Source organism: Argiope bruennichi, chromosome 1 (assembly GCF_947563725.1).
Source record: "Argiope bruennichi chromosome 1, qqArgBrue1.1, whole genome shotgun sequence".
NCBI lineage: Eukaryota > Metazoa > Arthropoda > Arachnida > Araneae > Araneidae > Argiope > Argiope bruennichi.
The window spans coordinates 53287958-53307628 of NC_079151.1; the positions used below are offsets into that span (position 1 = coordinate 53287958).

Below are 19671 nucleotides of genomic sequence, written 5' to 3' on the forward strand. Positions count from 1 at the left end.
TGTCTTTTTATCAATCCTTTCTGCACTTGTTTCGATTTATTGAGTAATCAGAAATTTCCTCAAAAGTGATAGTTTAGTAGTTAATAGTTTAATATTGGTTAATGTACCTCAACAGTTTAAATACCGCGTAAGTTGCATTAATTGATGTCGTAATGCTATTTTCACTGCGTTGTTTTTGATTGGATTTTAATACGTAAATAAATACCTTTACACTATTCATGTCTACATTTCTCATTTCTTATACCGAGTACGTTATGTCATCCAGCATAGAGATACAAGTTTGGTAAATGAATGCAATCTGAGAACCATAAAAGAAAGAAAACAATTTGGAATTCGATGGCCTGCATAAAATTATTGTGGAAATATTCTGAATTTGTTAAATGCAAGTAAGTGATCCAAAAGTCTATGAAATAAATGTTTCTTCACTGACGCAATTTAGCAATTCTGTTGCACAGGTTAGTTGAATAGAATCAGTGGCAAAATAAAGTACTGAAAACTGTATAATTCAATATGATTTTTATCGAAAGTGATTCCTTTGCGATTTTTTTCCATTGAATGATATTTGCTGTATTTGTTTTTTTGGTTATATTTTAGATATATTATTTTAATAGCTAGGATATGGCTGAAGGAAAATATTAGTTCGTTTTGAGATTAAAAATAACGATTCCATTTTGAGATTAAAATACAGATAACTTAATATGGAGAAATTTGTGAGTTTTTTCGATTCTTTTTCATTCTAAGAGAGAAATATTTGAAAAATAAGTAAAATAAGCTTCTTACATTAGAATAACTATTTTTCCTTTATTTTCATTTACTTATCTAATCATTAAATTTAGCGTTCTTTTTATTTTATATATAAAGGGGGACCTAAAATTAGACTTTTTAATGAATTACTATGGTAACAGCTACGGCAGAATGAGATTCATAAAATTCAGCATAACAACCTACGAAAATTTTAAAAGCGCGTTATTTTATTACTTACAAATAACATTAAAATACAATCAAAAGAATAAATATAGTAGTAAAACCTGAAATTTCTGAAGCTTATATTATGTTGAAAATATATTGGGTTTTGTTTTAATACATCTATATGTGAGGAAGAGATTTTTAGCTCTTTATCTTCGTTTCATGATTGCAAAAATGGAATTTTGATTTATATTTTACATTCACTTCTTGATAAGCTTGTTACACATTTATACTGGGGTACATATGTATACTTGGAGTAACAAATTTCTGGAAACTAGAAAAATGCATTTAACATATGTAATGTTTGTCAAAATGAAATTTTATATTCGATTTTGTACTCACTTCCAAATGAGTTAGAATTTTAAAATTTACAAATTTATATTATTTTGATATCAGTTTACTTTTTTTATATTTTCATAACTTAATTTAATTACCAATTGATTCATAAAATTATTTAAATTTTGATTCCTTTTAAGTGGTAACAATAGTTTGTAAATTTGCAAAGAGTCTGATTTCATGGTTCTATAGTATTTATAATAATAATAATGAAAGCATTATGCGGAAAAAACGCAACATAAGTCATTGTCAAGAGAAATTTAATTTAAATCTTTTAACAGGTGTTTTCATTATTAAATATTTTGAATGCTATATGAATAATAAATATATGTCATGAATTTAATTATAAAATAACTAGCCGCCTTTGGCGACCAGCCGGTTCGCCAGTATTACCGCTCGCTACAATTTTCAATTAAATATTTTAAGTAACTGGGCTCTTAATACATTCTCAAACAAAACATTTTTAATCTTCAAATTTTGATAGTCATATCAAACTTATACTGTCGTTTAGATCGTTTCGTTCAATTTACTATATATATTTTGCTAATTTGTTGTCATTTCCGGTAAAACCTCACCTTTAATTTAAAGTGGAAATGATGAAATTACAATTAATATAAAGATATTTTTTAATAAAACCAAGCGTTTAATTTTATTTATCATCTTTATTGTTATTTATTTATTATTATTATTATTGAATATGAATATTGAGAACAGAATCGCTCGGTATATAAGTCTTATGTGAACTACAAAATATTTTTCATAATTTATGCAATATCTCAAAGAATAATTCAACAAAAATTTCTCAGTTTCAGCATAAAATTCAGTTTTTAGTTTTGCTTTCAAGAGGATTGAAATGAAATCAATAATAATATTTTGTTCCGGCCTATAAATATATTTCAAAAATTATGAAGTCTAAATTTAATGCAGTAAGGTATCATATTCTGAGAAATTTTCTGGACACACCAAATTTTAAATAAATGAATGAATGTTTCTATTTTCCACGATCAACTGAGACTTATTTATGAAGTTTTGAATGTTAAAAATTTAGAAAAACTCAACATTTTCATAATCTTAGGCCAATTAATCTTGAGAAACCTGCGCGCTGATTGGCGTATTTTCTTTGAAACGATCGATAGAAAATCTAAAATTATCCTTTTTTTTTTTTCTTTTTTTTTTTATTGAATAGGGATATTCAAATTTTCATAAATCAGTCAGTTTAAGTGATTGATTTAGTTGATTGGAAATTAACTCTTTTTATTTAAAATATTAGTGTTTCAAGAACATTTTGTTAATCGTGATTTCCACAGCAAAAGCTTTATGTAAAATCAAAAATTCGTTATTTATTAGAGCATTTATTGAATCAAGTTACATAAAATATAATCATTTTCCATTTAGATCATTTTAGCAGATCTGTGTCTTACTAAAGGTTTACAAATTAGCTGTGTGGCCCTGATTTGAATGGATATCCTGTTCATATTAAACAAAACTTGCCTTAAAAGAAAACTGATTTATTGGATTAATAATATAGAGAGTGTAAAAGATCATAAAATAATTTTTCTTGAACTTATTTTTTAGAAAAAATAATATTTCGTATTTGTTTCATTTCCTACAGACACGTGTCGAAAATTATATTTTTGCAGATTTCATTTCCAAGCAGATTTAATTTATTTTTAATTGGAGCTTTAATCAATGTGTTGGCAACACTTTGAAAAAAGCTAATTTTTTCCCATGAATGCGAAACATGCTCGTGCAGCTTAAATTTTATTTTTATTTTGTACTAGCCGCCTTTGGTGACCAGCCGGTTCGCCAATCTTAATGTTCGTTAAAATTTTAATAATTAAATATTTTATGCAATTCCAACTTTAATAGATTCTTCAGCAAAATATTTTAAAACTTCAAATTTTGAGAGTCATATAATTCACTCATAATATTATAAAGGCCTTCAGTCATAACGTGATATGTATCTCTCTAATTTTCTGTTACCTCTCGTAGAATGTATGCTTTAAATTAAAGTGTAAATGATTCATCTGCAATTAATATAATAATATTTTTTACTGAAACAAAGCATTTTTTTTAATAATATGATTACTGATAATAGAGTCACTGAGCGTTTAAACTTTTTGGGCACTAAAGAATATCTTTCTTAATTTATGTAATATTTCAAGAATTTGTCAACAAAATTTTCGCAGATTCATCATGAACAGATCGATTAATGAATAATATTTCATTTTAAATGCATTAAACACTAAGAAAATAAAATGAATCGTTTAAAATAATCGGTCTAAAACAGGTTTAAAAAAACTACTTAAAAAACGATGTACTTAAAACTATAAGCATATACAAAAAAATATATAACTAACATAAATACAATTTAATTACAAAAGCATGCAACTAACCTAAAAATAATTTAAATCGTATGTTGAAAGTGGTTGTCATGACAACAATCAGAACAATGCGCATGCGTGAATTTTCTTCGGAAACTTCTTTTCCCTTTCAAGCTGTGTTGCCATAGAAACCGGCGCAGAGCTGTTTATACGTTTATGTTTATCTATTCAGATTTTATAACATCTAATCAGAGTAACGGTGAATATCAGTGTGTTCGTGCTCGTCAATATAAGTTAATTTTTTTAATAACATGATTAACGAAAACAGAGTCACTGAGCATTTAAACCTTATGGGAACTAAAATATATCTTTCTTAATTTATGTAATATCTCAAGAATTTGTCGACCAACCGGTTCGCCAATCTTAGTGCTCGTTAAAATTTTTATATTTAAATATTTTATGCAATTCCTACTTTAATAGCTTCTTCATCAAAATATTTTAAAACTTCAAATTTTGATAGTCATATAAGTCACTCATAATATTATAAAGGCCTTCAGTCATAACGTAATATGTATCTCTCTAATTTTCTGTTAGCACCCGTAGAATTTATGTTTTAAATTAAAGTGGAAAGAATTAATCTGCAATTAATATAATAATATTTTTTACTGAAACAAAGAATTTTTTTATAATCTGATTAATGAAAATAGAGTCACTCAGCGTTTAAACTTTATGGGCACTAAAGAATATCCTTTTCAATTTACGTATTATCTCAAGAATTTGTCAACAAAATTTTCTTAGATTCATCATGAGCAGATCGATTCATTAACAATGTTTACTTTTAAATGCATCAAACACTAAGAAAATGAAACGAATCGTTTAAAATAGACGGTTTAAAACAGGTTTTAAAAAAACTACTTAAAAAACGATGCACTTAAAACTATAAGCATATACAAAAAATATATAACTAACATAAATACATTTTAATTACAAAAACATGCAACGAACCTAAAAAAAAATTTAAATCCAGTCCGCATCGGTTGATAATAATTCGTCAACACAATGCGGAATTCAGAACACACAGCGCATGCGTGAATTTTCAACGCCAGTTACGTAACGCAAATACGTGATTTTTTTTCTACGCCAGTTGGGGTAACGCTATGCGGATTAGAAATTTTTAATTTCCTTTATTCTGTTTTATTTTTATTCAAAAGTTCTTCAGAATGAATCTGAAGGATCGATTCATTAACAATGTTTAATTTTAAATGCATCAAACATTAAGAAAATAAACAGAATCGTTTGAAATAATCCGCCGAAAAATACTAACCCTAGCCTCATTACTGTTGGGAGAAAAAAAACCCGGAAGCCTTACTCATTTGGCGGTGGCGAAAATGGAAGATTTTTTTGGCGGAAAAGTTGGCGGTGGGGAAAATGGAAGATTTTTTTGGCGGGAAATTTAGTTTTTAATTAATAATTAAAATTCTAATTAAAATTTCAAAAAAAGGGACCCCAGGTGCACATTCCCGACCTCTAAGGTATACATGTACCAAATTTGATAGCTGTATGTCAAATGACCTGGCCTGTAGAGCGCCAACACACACACACACACACACACACATTGAGCTTTATTATAAGTATATAGATGATATAAAAGGTTTAAAAATGCACATTGTATCTAACGGACTTTTGAAGCAATGAAGTATCTTGCTTCACCACGAACAACCCGCGTAGTTTAAATTAAATATGCATTTGAAAGGTTTTTCGTATTTCTGCCGGCTACATTTCTTGCCGAAAAGGCTTTTAATTTACTGCTCGTATGAAGAAAATTTATACTTTAAAATGAAAATGTACGAAAAGGGATTTTGGTAATACGATATGATAATGACAACGAATTACTATCGAGTGACGTACTAAAGGGACTACAAAGTGAATGTGCGTTTATTTCACGGTGCAATATAATGAGACGGGGGAAACATTATACCATTTATCCTATTATTCCATTGACTGCAGAAAATACTCGAAATAAAGTTGCTTAAAAATATCCAAGTATCACGAAGAAAATGAATAATTATTAGTAAATTTATTTTTAAAAACTTTTGGGAACATATTATTAGTAAATATCATAATTTCTGTTATTTGAATCATTTTCTTCATTTCACTTCTGTCATTTAGTATTTGTCCTTCTCAATATCAGGTTGGGCCACGGGAATATAATTAAAATGTAATCTTATTAAGGTAAAAAAACCGATACGGAAATATTAAAATAGCTAAATGCTATCGAGAAAACAAAAGCTTTTCAAATCTCCAGCACATCAAGAAGTGAATGAAAAATCGATTAGTAAATTTCATTTTTACAAAAACGAATCAAATCAACGGAAATAAAAGTGCTTGAAATACTTATTTGTTATGATTGGGCGATCAATTCTAATCAGCCGATATTTTAGGGATTTGAAGTTTATTAGAAAACGTTTTTCATCCAAGAAAAATATAACTCAGATGCATTACAATTAATTGCATTTCAGTGTTTTCGCAAAGTTAAAGGAAGATCCTTATTTCAAACGTTTTTACTAGTTTTGATCGGTTTCAGAAATTGTGTATGCATGTGCAAAATCAGTTAGTATTAGAAAATTTTACTCATTCTATTACAAAGTTATATATGACTTGATTAAAAATTTAACACGATTTCATTATTTTCCGATGTTTTTTGTTATAAGTTAACTATTCTTTTATATTTGCAGAATTTCTAAGGTATATAAAGCTACTTCTTCATATTTACGCCACAAAATTTTGTCATTTTGTAATTTATTAAATGTATCAAATCTTAAATATTTTAATAACATAATTAATCAAAGAATGGCAATTACCTAAGCACAACGAAACTTTCTACGAAGAAACCTGCATGCATAACAAATTGAGTAATAGGCATTTCATGTATGAACTGAAGATTATAATCTATATTTCCTGAAAATGTTAATAACAATTTAAGGAACATAAATAATAAATTTACATCATAACGCATAAAAAATTATAGAGTTTTTATCTAAAATATCTACCATTGCTTTTAAAAAGGGCATTTTAAATCTAAATACTTATAGCAATTTTATATAATGAAACATTTTTTCAGTGCAATTTTTTGAATTTAATTTGCTTTTTCACTTTTCGTATATTCCGCGGCACGAAATTAAACCCTCGTTTTCTTTTTATCAATGTGCTTTGATCACTTAATGTATTTTAATATTTTAGTAATCCTTGGGATTTTATATTTCTCTCCTCATCACTTCTGCAGAAACAGGAGAACTTACTTCATTTTATGATCTTTATTGTCAAAGCATCATTTTCCATTCTGTTCTTTTTTTTTGTTTGTTTGTTTCTTTGCCTAATTAGAAAACAACGTTTGTCTTTTCCCCCAAGTCCTCTGTTTTCGATAAGAGAGGGACTCAATAATCTTGAAAGATCATTGCTGTTTTGAAATACTGATTAGGATCATTCAATTATTTATAAAAAGGGAACGAAACTTTGTACTTTCTTTCTCTCTCTCTCTATCAAATACACACACACACACAGAAAGAGGGAGAGAGAGGAGAGAAAGAGAGAGGGAGATTGAAGCTATTGAAAGGTTGTGCATATTTCAACGGTGTCCATAATATATAATAAAAGAAGGAGTAAATAATTTCAGTTAATGGCCGAAGAAAGCGATATTCTTCGCCATATTTTTAATAGTGACAAAATTTTAGTAAAAGAAATTATAAAGCAATCAATTTAATTAGAACAACATAGTTCATAACAGACTTATATCTATGTTCTACGCATAATTAAAAAAATATATCAAGAATTTAGATGATAATCAGTCTTTATTTATTTCCCCCTTTTTACAAACTAATAAAAATGATCGAGCGTTAATGTTAATGCTTTCACTGAAAAAGAGAAATATTGAAGGTAATGAAATGGCAAAACATTGAAATGTAATTTATTTATATAAACACGAAATTTTTTTTCATAACGTCCTAGGCTTTCAATTAATTCCTGATCAAAAGTCCTTCTGTAACTTGTTTTTCCTTCCGTTGTCTTATTTTTGCCATATATTACATGCGAAGTTTTATGTATTTACAGTAATTACATGTTCATGCTTACGTTTATCTTCATTTGTGTATATGGATATCTTTTACATTAATTCTATAGCGTTTTTTGATGATAAAATTGTTATAGCATTCAGGATATACATGCCATTTTTTTCTAAAGCCCATATAACTTTATCACCAAACATAACAGACTGTCGTATACCTGTAGATTAATCAGCTCTATTTAAGCTACACAGGAATTTTCAGTTAAAGAGTTGTTTTATCGCCTTATATGTAAAGAAGATTCTTCTGAAGTAAATTAATCATTTCAAAAGAATTATATGAGTTTCAATCGGATAATTAAAATTATCATTTAATCTCCTGAAATGTGTAGTCACTAACAATTAAATAATTTATTAATTTTAAGTATATATTCGTAGATTTATAATCTTATCCATGAAGCTGGCTTCTCCCTAACATGAAAATTTTTTATTATGTCAAAAAATTATCTTCAGTATACTTGAATTTTTAAAACATACGAAAATATGCTTTGATTACTTTTAATTAAAATTTGATGCTTAAAACAACGGAAAGATCTGAGAAAAAAAAAACCGTTTCATATTAGTTTACGTTAAAAACATGTTTTACAAATTTATATGTCTTCTGCTCTTTATTATATTATATATTACATATTTATTGAAATTTGATAATAATTTGCACAATGTAACTATATTTAAATGTGGACAAAGAAACATTGAAACATTATGTTCAGAATCGTTTACTTACTTAGTGTTCGACCGGCAAACATGAAAAAATGTGTTATGAAGATACAAAGAAAAATTATTACTCGTATTCCGTCTATGTAATCCATATGTTCTTGGTCGGTATCGGTACTTAGTATTTGTCTTGCATTTTTTTGAATGCTAAAACAATCGAAAAATTTCCTGCATTTTCCTTTCCAATCTGAAAAGAGAAATTTTGGTTAATAGTAAAATAATGAGATTTATTGTGAAAAGTGATTATAAAAATAAGATAAATTTGCCCAGAGAAAAAAAAATGCTGTATAATACACAAAAAAAATTCGTCATGTTTTTCAGCGGCAAAAGCAATTGAATTTCAATCTACTAATAAAGGATATAACTGAATATTATGAAAAATATTCAAAGAAATTGCTAAACAACTTCAGCAATAATAATAATTTGACAAATAAATGAGTCAAAAATATTTTTTATAATATAGTCTATAACATTTCCGAAGGAAAAATACCCAGTTTCTCAAAATTTATGTAGTTACTATTCAATCACACACACATACACATTCTTTTATATTAGACAGATGAATTTCCATTTGTACATTAAGACATCGCAGAAATTTATAACAGGCTACACCATCTTTTCTGATAAGAATCCATTCTTAAGGGTTCCTGATGTTTGAAATTCGGCAATAATGTTTTGCATTGCAGGAAAAATGCTTTATTACAAATAAATTGATTCTAAACATTTATTTTTTAATTTCTTTTTTTCTACCAACTGAAACGGAAATTTGACAGAGAACTATATTTTAGGTTACAAAATCAGGTATTACATTTCCCTCACTTAAGTTGTTGTGTTTTTGAGTTATCACGCCTTCATGCCTGCGAAAGTACAACCCATAAAAGATGAATTCTTTGACGGATTTTGTTCAAAGCTTGATGCGGACTTGAAATTTGGAAGCTGCCATATTTCACGTATTTATTTCTTCAGGTTTAGTATTTATCATGCGTAAATGTACTCAAATAGCCACACAGGCAGATTGATTGAAAGAATTTTATTCAAAATTTGTGAATTTCATGTGAAAACAAAATTATATCGTATATCGCATTTTATTCAAGAGGTTTTGAATTATCACGTAGACAGAAAGAGAGACAAACTTCTAAAGAATGTAGAGATATATAGGGAGGTATGAAATGTGCGGTATCTTTAAACTATCAAGTATGGACTTTTCTGATGATTATAATACTGTCTCTTTATATTTCCCAAATTAACAAAATAATTTAAAGTTAAAATTTCATTTTTTTTTTTTGCAACAATATGCAAATTTTTAAAAATATGCTTTTTATACTATAAGTGCTTTAATTCACGACTTATTTCGGTTTAATAAACTCGCTCTTAATCGCAGCAGATTTTTTCCACATACTCACTGTAAAATAAATGCTACAATGTAAACAGAATAATTCAAGAAGGATTATTTATTGCGTTACAATGTTTATATTATCATCTAATATCCATGAGATTCGAAATATCCTCTTATCTTTTACCTGAAATATTTAAGCATTCATTTTCAATTTTCTTCGTTGTAACTTGCGTCACTCCATTTCTTACTTTCCTTTGTTCTTTCAAGTTTTGTAAAATCTCTTTCTTTGTGAATACCTTACGAAAAGATTCATAAGCCCTGATGGAACTTCCGATTAAACATAGCAATACAAAAACCAGAATCACACACCTAAATAAGACAAAATTTTATTTTATAGTTATAGACATTAATAAAGTAATAAACGGAAACGAAGTGATGAAGATATTTCAGCACTTAAGAAAATCGTATGCATATTCAATTAATTGGCACATTTCGTTTTTAATATCCAAACACATACAGATTGCAGAATATAAAATACTAATAATTTTATTGCAAAAATTAGAACACATTCTTTTTTTACTTTCGAGATATGCGGAACAAAATATATAAAAAATGTAAATAATAATTTTATACGCGAGTCAATTGGTTTGTGATATGAATCCAGTTTGACCAATAAAATTGCAACCTTTTTTTTTTGGGGGGGGGGGGGGAAACAAACTCCTATGCAGATGAGAATTTCGTTCAGATCAGATTAAAATTATTTTAGATTAAATTACCGAAAGGATTATCATCTCTTTTTGATTGGACATCGGAAAATTATCTTTTATGGTTTAAAGTAAGATTCATTTTGGAGACCTTTCTGTTGTCTATAATTGAAATCATTCAATAAATGAAATCATCCATGTCGATACTCTTTAAATTCTGAATGACATTATTTTATATTTAAGCTACATAAAAATGTATGATGTCAGTTTCAATTAGTTAGTGGCAATTCAAATAAGCAGTGTCTTGAGGAGTTAATAATTTTATCGATTTAAACTTAATCTAATGTAAATGAACACAATTGCCATAAATGAATACAAAATTTCTATTAAAGCATGATGTAAGAGGACTTTTCTATCCGATATTGAAGTAGACATCCTTGATTTGTATTTATTATGCCTCTATATTTTTATAAATTGAAATTATGTTTCACTATAACTGTCTTTTTATTTTTCTTAATTTGTCGAATACGATTTGAAAGCAGTGCAACTGAACAATTTATTTATATCTATTGGTATTAATTAATAATATTTTTCTACTACTTTTAAACATATATGTTAGTAATGAAATTTTGAACCAATGCGATTTGATATTAATTTTCGAGCAGAAAACTAATTCAACGATTCGGTATTAGTTAAACAGTCCATCCTTTTAATTTATGTTTATCTCTATTAATATATGTAGTGCTTATTTTTATATTAGTATGAAATACTTTTACTTCTAAAGAAATTTTTTAACTAATGTTATTTTATTTTGTAACTTAAATAGTAGTAGGATTGAAAAAAAAATTTAATTTGAAATTAATACAAAATAAATTTTTATGTCAACTTCATATATCTTATCCTTTTAATTTATATCCACTTCTATTTATAAGATTTTCAATATTTAATAAAGAAATAGTTTTATTCATGTAGAATTTTTTAACGATGGATGATTTATTTAATTCTATTGGGGAAAATTTCCAACATTTTGGGGTTTGCATGCATAAAGCTTACTTTTAATAATGCTGCTGAAAAAATTTATTTATTTTATTTATTTTTCAATTTATAAAAGTATATAAACTATTACAAGTAGTGTTTCTATTTAGAATTCATTCATAAACGCATTTCTGAATGCCTAGGTATATACAAATTTACAAAATATTCTTGAAGATGGAGCGGATATACAATTTCATTAATAAATTTCAAATATAATTTCTGCCTTCATTTGGAAATACAAATTACTAGTTGTTGCTGATACTTGCCTGTTTAAATTTTGCTTTAACATGCGGTCAAATTTTACTTTATATTATGTCACACTTAAAGTTCCGTCGAATTGTGTTTTGAATTACCTTTGACACTTTTTTCCATGCAGAAATTCAAAAGTTGAAAATTGTAACCCACGTAGCAGGGTGCAGTAGTAATGATTTTGGTATGGAATTTTGACATCTTTTTCATGATGCTGATTTAGTGAAACTAAATAAATTCGCATTGATCTTAAATAATTGAAGATTTGATAAATACTAATATATTCAAAGTTAATACTTTCTCTGTAAAAGAAAATTATATGATTTTTTTTTTTGTAACATGGTAAGATAAATGAATAAAAAATCATGAACAAAAGGAATACGCACAAAAAACCGAGAGCCTCCGTGGTTAGCTTCTTCGGCTCCTGTTGACAAGGGATAATTGAAGTGTTAGCCGCTTCCTGCCATTTACCTGAATATTTGGGAGAAAATTCGAAAAAATAATCATTTAAATAAAAACAAAATATTGCAGAAAGGGAAAAAAAAATGTTCCTACAATAAAATCGCGGCGTTTTCCATCGTTCCTGACATTTCAATTGCCATAAAAATATTACTTTTTAAAAATTTGTAAGATTTATTTTAACAGTGTTTAAAGTAATAAAACTCAATAATACAGATTTTCCAAGAGAATATTTGATTAAATGTTTTTGATTGTTACTACTAATTTTTTTAACGTGTTGGGCTATTAAAATAAAGAAAATAAAGAGTTTAAAATGATGCTAAAATTATATGTATTCTGCATAAACCCCTTCTGGAAGAAAATATTTTGGATTACATTATTTACACAGATCTGCAAAACACTTTTTGAAATTTCTTTTAATTTTGATAATGTACTTTTCATGTAATTTCGGTTGAATTTCTTTTCATATCATGGGAACACTTTTTTCAAGTAATTTCTTATTTTTGGAATAATAATTAAATCAATATTTTTAGCAACTTTACTTTTATTACATTATTTCATAAATACATGCTTTACATTTATATCCTAGCTCTGTTAGCTTTTGAAAAAAAAATGAGCTAATAAAAAAGTTTTTACAGAAACACCTTCTTTCTTTTTTTTATATTTGTTTTTCTTCTGTTACATTGATTGAAATTAGGTCTCTTTTCAACAAAAAAGTAAAACCGATACTTCACCTTTCTTGTTATCTCCTTTCATTTCATTCAGCCTTCATGAAACCTTTCTTTCCTTATTACTCTCGGATTAGATTTAAATGACCAGAATATAATTACAGATGCTATACGGAATAATGAGTTTTAATATCGTTATTACACATTTCTTTCTTAATGACTGTTTAAGTTTTTTTTCATGAATTCTGCGTGTTGCTTAGAAATATTTCCTTATTTAGCGCATCAGCAATATTTATATTACTTGCCTTTTTGCTGATGCTGCAAAGTTTTCAAAAAAAATAAACACTTGACTGAATCGAATCTTTTTATTTATTTATTCAATATAGAAATACCTTTTTCCAGCAATTAAAAAAAAGCTCCAAAATATTTATTTCAAATTATTTCAATTTATATAGTGATTTTAAGTGGTTTAAATTAAAAACTAATAATTTCTGTTGTAACTATTTCATTTTACGCGGTTTTTAATTTAAGTATAGCTTATACAGTTTTCTACTTAAATTTTTTAAATGAATTTTTAAGGTAATGTTGCATTTTTGTAATATTTATTATTGTCGAAAATAGCTCAATGATTTTCAAACTTGCTTTTCAAAATTTCTTTTCAGTGCACAATTTTGCCACAAAAGCTTTAATATTATTCAATATATATATATATATATATATATATATATATATATATATATATATATATATATATATATATATATATATATATACTTTTAGAATTCTTACCTGCCAAATTATGCATGAAACTTGGAAGGGTTGCCTGCCATGCTGTTGCTTTGCATGAAGTTTCTTTATAATCCATTTTGATATTTATACCTATGAGTAATAGGATACAGAAAATTTGTCTTCAAAGAGCATATTATCATTTCATTCATGATTTTTTTCTGAGATGCAAAACTTTCAATGTGTAGAAAGATTTTGTTTAAAAATATTAATTATTTGTGAAAGAGGAAGACAGCAGGAAAACATTGAATATCTTTAGAGATCTGGAAATCCATTGATTGATCGTTGAAAGCCATTAATTTCGAGCATTTATGTATTCGTTGTAATTTGAATGATCGGTTGTTATTAAATATCAAGATCGAGGATTGTGTCTAAACAAAATATGAACGCTTCCTTCAGTTCATTCAATGTTGCTGATAAGGATAATAGTTCAAATGTTTATGCATCAGGACTCGTCTGATTTATTTTGTTAGAATTAAGAATAAACATAGAACTTGCCATTCTTATAGTAGATGTTGTCCTACATGGGGGAAGCACCAATATAACTACAAAACATTAATAATAAAGTGAAAGAATAATAAAGAATTAAAAAAAAGATATTAAGCTATGAAATATTATAATCATTACAGACAGAATGTGAAGCTAAAAAATTAGCTTCACATTCTGAAGCTAATTTCTTGTGAAGCTAATTCTAAAGTATTAGCTTCACAAGCAGATTACAGACAGAATGTGAACCTAAAAAATTGAAGAGTTGGAAAATAAATATGCCATGTTTTTATATATCTTAAAAAGTTGGTTAATAATATTTTGCTTAATCGCACAAATATTTTTAGCTAGTTAGATTGATTATTCCCAATCTTATTATTATATTGCAATCCGTCGGTTGCAAGAAGAACGATGTTACAAAATTGTAGTTGAAATTAACATTGAAAAATTTATTAAAATAAATGTAAATAACACATCATTGAAATTAAACTGAAACACTGAAAAGCTAATTTTTTGAATTTTGAAAATTGTATAAACATATTCTTTGTTGATGTCATATTCGACAATTATGGAGGAAAAAATGTGAAATTTCGATTAATTTCTCATGAATTAAAAAGGAAATTGATATTTAAATACAAACTTTCTAAATGAGTACCTAATCCCCGAGAAATAAATATGCTTTAAATTTGTATGGTTATAAGGTTTATAATTAGCTCTATAGAACGTTTTCAATGATTTTTCTATCACATGCTGTTTACAAAAAATATGATAATTATTCACTGAATAATAATTATTCACCGTATCTTAAAGAAACAAAACAGTGCTACAAATTTAAATTTGTTACTACTGTATTTTAAAATAATTAGAAAAAACAAAAACAAAAAAAAAATCTCCAGTCACTTGTCTGATTTCGCTAATTAATTGTTAGACTGGCTATTGTTCTTCTGCTCCGCACAAATCTTTATTTTTGACAGAATTTTCAAAAACATTACTTCATGCCTAGGAAAAATCGTGGTAAATTCCCCCGCCGCATCTGCTGTGCCGAATTCAAAATAAATTTCAATCTCATTCATAAATACGAAATCAATCGCCACCTTTATTCCACGTCATTTTCTTTAGAAATATGCACAACGATATTTCATTTTACATTCTCTATTCGAAAAACCAATCACAACGTCTAGACACAAGCATTGTATCAAATTTCATTTCCCTCGAAAACACGTGGCATTTATATGAGTCATCAATGACCGCTTTCCACTGGAATTTTCCAGAGAAATCGCAAGAAATAGCCTTGATATGTCCCAAAGTTTTGATTTTTCCAATTTTATTCGCCATTTTCGCCTCTAGCTACTAATGAAGCCTTTCTGCTTATTCTGCAAGAGTAATTTAAAACAGTATTTTCATTTGGAGAGGGAAATTAAATTTCTTCAAAGATGCTTAACATTATTGATATTGGTAGCGAACATTTAGTCTCCCGAGGAATAGCTAGCTATAATTGTCAGTGAAAGTATTTTTTGAAAGTAAAAATATTTCATTTTTATTGCATTTTGAATACTTGTATTTGCTAAAACAAAAACAAATGCTATGTATTAAAAAAAAAGATTAATTATACTATTGTAGAGAAGTAAGCAAGAAATTTTGTTATGCTTTAATCCTTAATGAAATGAAAATAAGATATTGAGAACAGAATATTGTTTTCCTTTTCTAAAACAAATTTTTCAGGCAAAATGTTTCAAGTTTTGTCTCCAAACCTTGCGGTAATTACAGATGCGTTCATTTTCTCGAAAATATTTTATAATCAAAGACAACAGGCAAATTTTCCTGCTAATCACATGTGCTGCATTTCTCCGCTCATATTTTTTATGTTTGTCATAAAGAATATGAATGTTTATCGAAATATTGGATCCTCATCGAATGTTATCGAATCAGTATGACGCAATAGTGACATAATGAAATCATTATGAACGACCATTGTGGAGTCAAGTTTTAAAGTTATACACTTCATACAATTATTAAAGATATGAATTGAATTTAACATAAAAAGTCATTGTGTGGTGGTATGTAGATTATTGTGATCCATGCAGGAAGCAACAGGACGAATGTTTTTAGGAACATTTCTTTTAATAATCACATTCACACACTAAACAAACACAAAGACAAGACATTCACACGCGCGGCTTCACAGTTCACCATCACATCTCATTCTAATTACAATCGCAATGCACTATGGGAAGACATACAGGATGGCCTAATCAGGTATAGCCATTTAGTATCCAAAAGAGAAGATAAAAGTAATGCAACTGCTACAATTGGTTTTAAAATTTCCCATTTTAATTTCTTAAAAATAGTAGTTTAAATTTGAAATGTAAAAAAAATGGGTTGAATGGGAAGCTCTTATAAAATAAATTTTGTTTATATAGATTATAACTGCTACTACAAATTTTTAAACTTTTCTAAGAAGGACGAATAACTACAATTTTTTAACTATTTAAAATAGAATTAAAATTTTTGAAGATTATTCAAATTTTTGAGATGAGTACATTTTATTTGTTCCTCTAAAGTTAATTCTTTTCAGCATAATTTAATTTTTTAAATAAAGAATCTTTCTTCAAAAGCTGCTGAATTAGCAAAAATATGGGATGTAAAACCACGAGCGCAGTTCCAACTTCTCTCTGTTTATTTTCCCGCATACGTAGTATAGAGAAAGTATATCAATTACCACGTTTTAGACCTCTATGAGTTTGAATTTTTGGAAACACATTTTTGGTAAATGTCCGTCTGTCTGTGGCAAGGCTATCGAAAGACTGCTTTGAGCTAGACGGTTGAAATTTGGGATACGGTCTTCACATCAAATTTGCAGATCTCTATCAAATTTTGTGTAAAATCTGGCTGTCCGACTGTTCGAATATAAGTTAACGCTATAATTATAAAACGAAGAGTCGTAGACGGAAAATATTTGGTACACAGATTTAAAACCTATAATATAATGTAGACACTTGTTAAATTTTGAGCCAAATCCAACTGTGGGTTGACTGCCTGTCGGTTTGTACTTTCAGAAACATGTGAACGCGATAACTCAAAAACGAAGGGAATTGAATATACCAAATGTGGTATTGGATTTTGTGACTACAAGTGCAGCCTTGAATCAAATTTTTGTTTCAATCGGTTGAGAAAAACGTGTCTTAAACACAAATTCGCGTTTTGGATGCTATTAAAGCATGCTAAAGATGAATCGCCAAATAACTCATCAAGAATGACACGATAGATTCAGTAGAAACGCTAAATTCATGACAAAAGTTAATATTCTGTTGGAACTTTTGTACACCATTGCCATGTAAATCGTTCTGTGGCATCACAAGTTTATGAGAGAAATTTTTTTTCCTTGTTATAAATGATCTGATGTGTTATTATCGGTTATGAGGTCATTTCAAGTTGAATTTGTTAAAAAAATAATATAATTTTTGGGGGAAACACATTTGGTAATCTATGCTAAATTTAGGATAAGGTTTTTGAGTCGCGTCACGTATTTATTGGCGCCTATTCCATTCAGAAGTTGTTGTATTAGCGTTGATGGCAGCAGTATGCAGACTGTTAGCATCAACGATGTAGATTCCGTCGTTTAGAATAAAATATTAATGTGTTACAAACTGCCGAAGAAAAGAAGCTTTCGTTTGTTTTTTTATTTTTTTCGTGCATATTTCTCGTAAGGGACTGAGGAATAATATCATTAATAAAACGCTATTATTTCTGAGAACTATTATTTCTGAGAATATAGTTTCGTACTATTTCATATATTTGCTTTCACTTAACTATGAAGCTCCCGCTCAATTCCTTCTTTATTTATTTGAATTGCCTCAAATATTTTATGTGTTACTTGCAATGTCATCTCTTACGCGTAATATAATGCTGATTTCCACAATCAAATGATTTTATCAAATTGTGACAGACATCAAAGTCGTGTTATTTTAATAGTCTTATATCTGCTTTGTTTATTTTGTAAGTGAATCTTTGACATCATACTGCTGTTAAAAACATAACTTTCTGGACAATCTATCTTCCAATTTTCATTGTTTTATAGTTTCACTTTCCTATTTCTCATGTATACTGCACAGATATTAAAAATAGTTATTTTTTTCTTAACTTGCAACGAAGGAAATCACTAAGCATTTCAGTATTTGATGGAACAGTGAAAACTGTATGACGTTCGATTCTACAAAGAAATCTATTGTCAAAATGCCCGCAATTTGTTTTAAAAAGATTACAATAATTTAAACATAGCAATACTATTATATTGATAAGATTAAAAAAATTAAAATTTTGAATTTTAAAAACTGTATAAAGCAAATTTTTGCTATAATTTTTTCAACAGTCATCTAGAAAATATGGCAAATCTCCCTTTTTTATTTCATTAGCATTTTAATAAAAATTAAAAAAAAAATAACGGTCCGAGTTTCACATACCTAATCTCTAAAGAATATATGTGTAAATATTAAGCACCTCTAATTCACAGACACATATACATTATCTTTTAGTGTTAGGATCACTGATCACCCTTTGAAATCAGATATTCGCCGGAGGTATTGTTTACATTTAATTTCAGTTAAATCGTTTCGAGGTGTGAATTCCCATCCTTCATAATATATGTGTCGACTTTGATAGCCCTCTCTCTCTCTCTCACACACACACAACTTAAAAAATATATTTAAAAGGTTTTTCTTCATTGCTTAGTAATAATATTAAATTAAAGTTGTGAATGCAACAAAATTTTTATAAATTTATTAAAACATGCTTTAGACAGTAATTTGTTCATTGTATAAAATTAAGTCATGTCTTCAAACTTTCATCTTTAACAATTTAAGAAAATTCAGAATGAAATTTTGTAGCAACATTGAAAACGATTTAGATTTCCTTTCAGCAGTGAAACTTTGTTTTTAAATACGCTTAAAATATTTTTAATTAATAACAAATAATCTAAAAATTTTAAACTACAATTAAATAAGACTATTGAAAAAACACACAATATTTTGAATTTGAAGATGATGTAAAAATTGTGTTGTAAGAATTTCTGAAACTATTTAAATCGATTAATTTTAAGTAATAATTTTAATTAAAATTTCAAAAAAATCTTTACCTGTTGCCTATGCATATACATGCCCATGATTAATTGTTTAGAAAATAATTGTTAGGCTCCGTTTAGAAGGATATCCTCTGTATATTAAACCATGTTTGTTTTAGATAGCACAGAATTAGTCAATTAATAATATGGATATTTTAGAAATAAAAGAAAAATGAACTTACATTTATTTTCTAGAAAATATCTTGTTCCATTTTAAATTCATTTCGTATAAATATGTGCTGAAAATTATAGTTATCTAAATTTAATTTGTAGTGAGAGTTAATTTAATCGTTTCGTTCAGGCTTTTATCACAGTATGATGGCAACACGTCAGAAACAGCTAATTTTTCTCATGCATGTGTGATGTATGTAGGTT

The 19671-nt window shown here is 27.4% G+C and overlaps 1 protein-coding gene across 2 annotated transcripts in view; it reads right to left on the bottom strand.

The window, feature by feature from the left end:
* Positions 1-19671, bottom strand: part of LOC129981270 (nose resistant to fluoxetine protein 6-like) — a 48439-nt gene that overhangs the window by 27643 nt on the left and 1125 nt on the right. The window contains exons 1-6 of one of the 2 annotated variants that reach the window (XM_056092053.1): positions 19479-19524; positions 13698-13787; positions 12168-12252; positions 9978-10162; positions 8468-8644; positions 6488-6584 (exon numbers count right to left, since the gene is read on the bottom strand). In XM_056092053.1, the coding sequence (XP_055948028.1) occupies positions 6488-6584; positions 8468-8644; positions 9978-10162; positions 12168-12252; positions 13698-13773 (620 nt within the window). In that variant the 5' untranslated portion in view covers positions 13774-13787; positions 19479-19524. Of the gene's footprint in view, positions 1-6487; positions 6585-8467; positions 8645-9977; positions 10163-12167; positions 12253-13697; positions 13788-19478; positions 19525-19671 lie in introns of those variants that run through there. The other variant, XM_056092045.1, reaches the window with a different exon arrangement.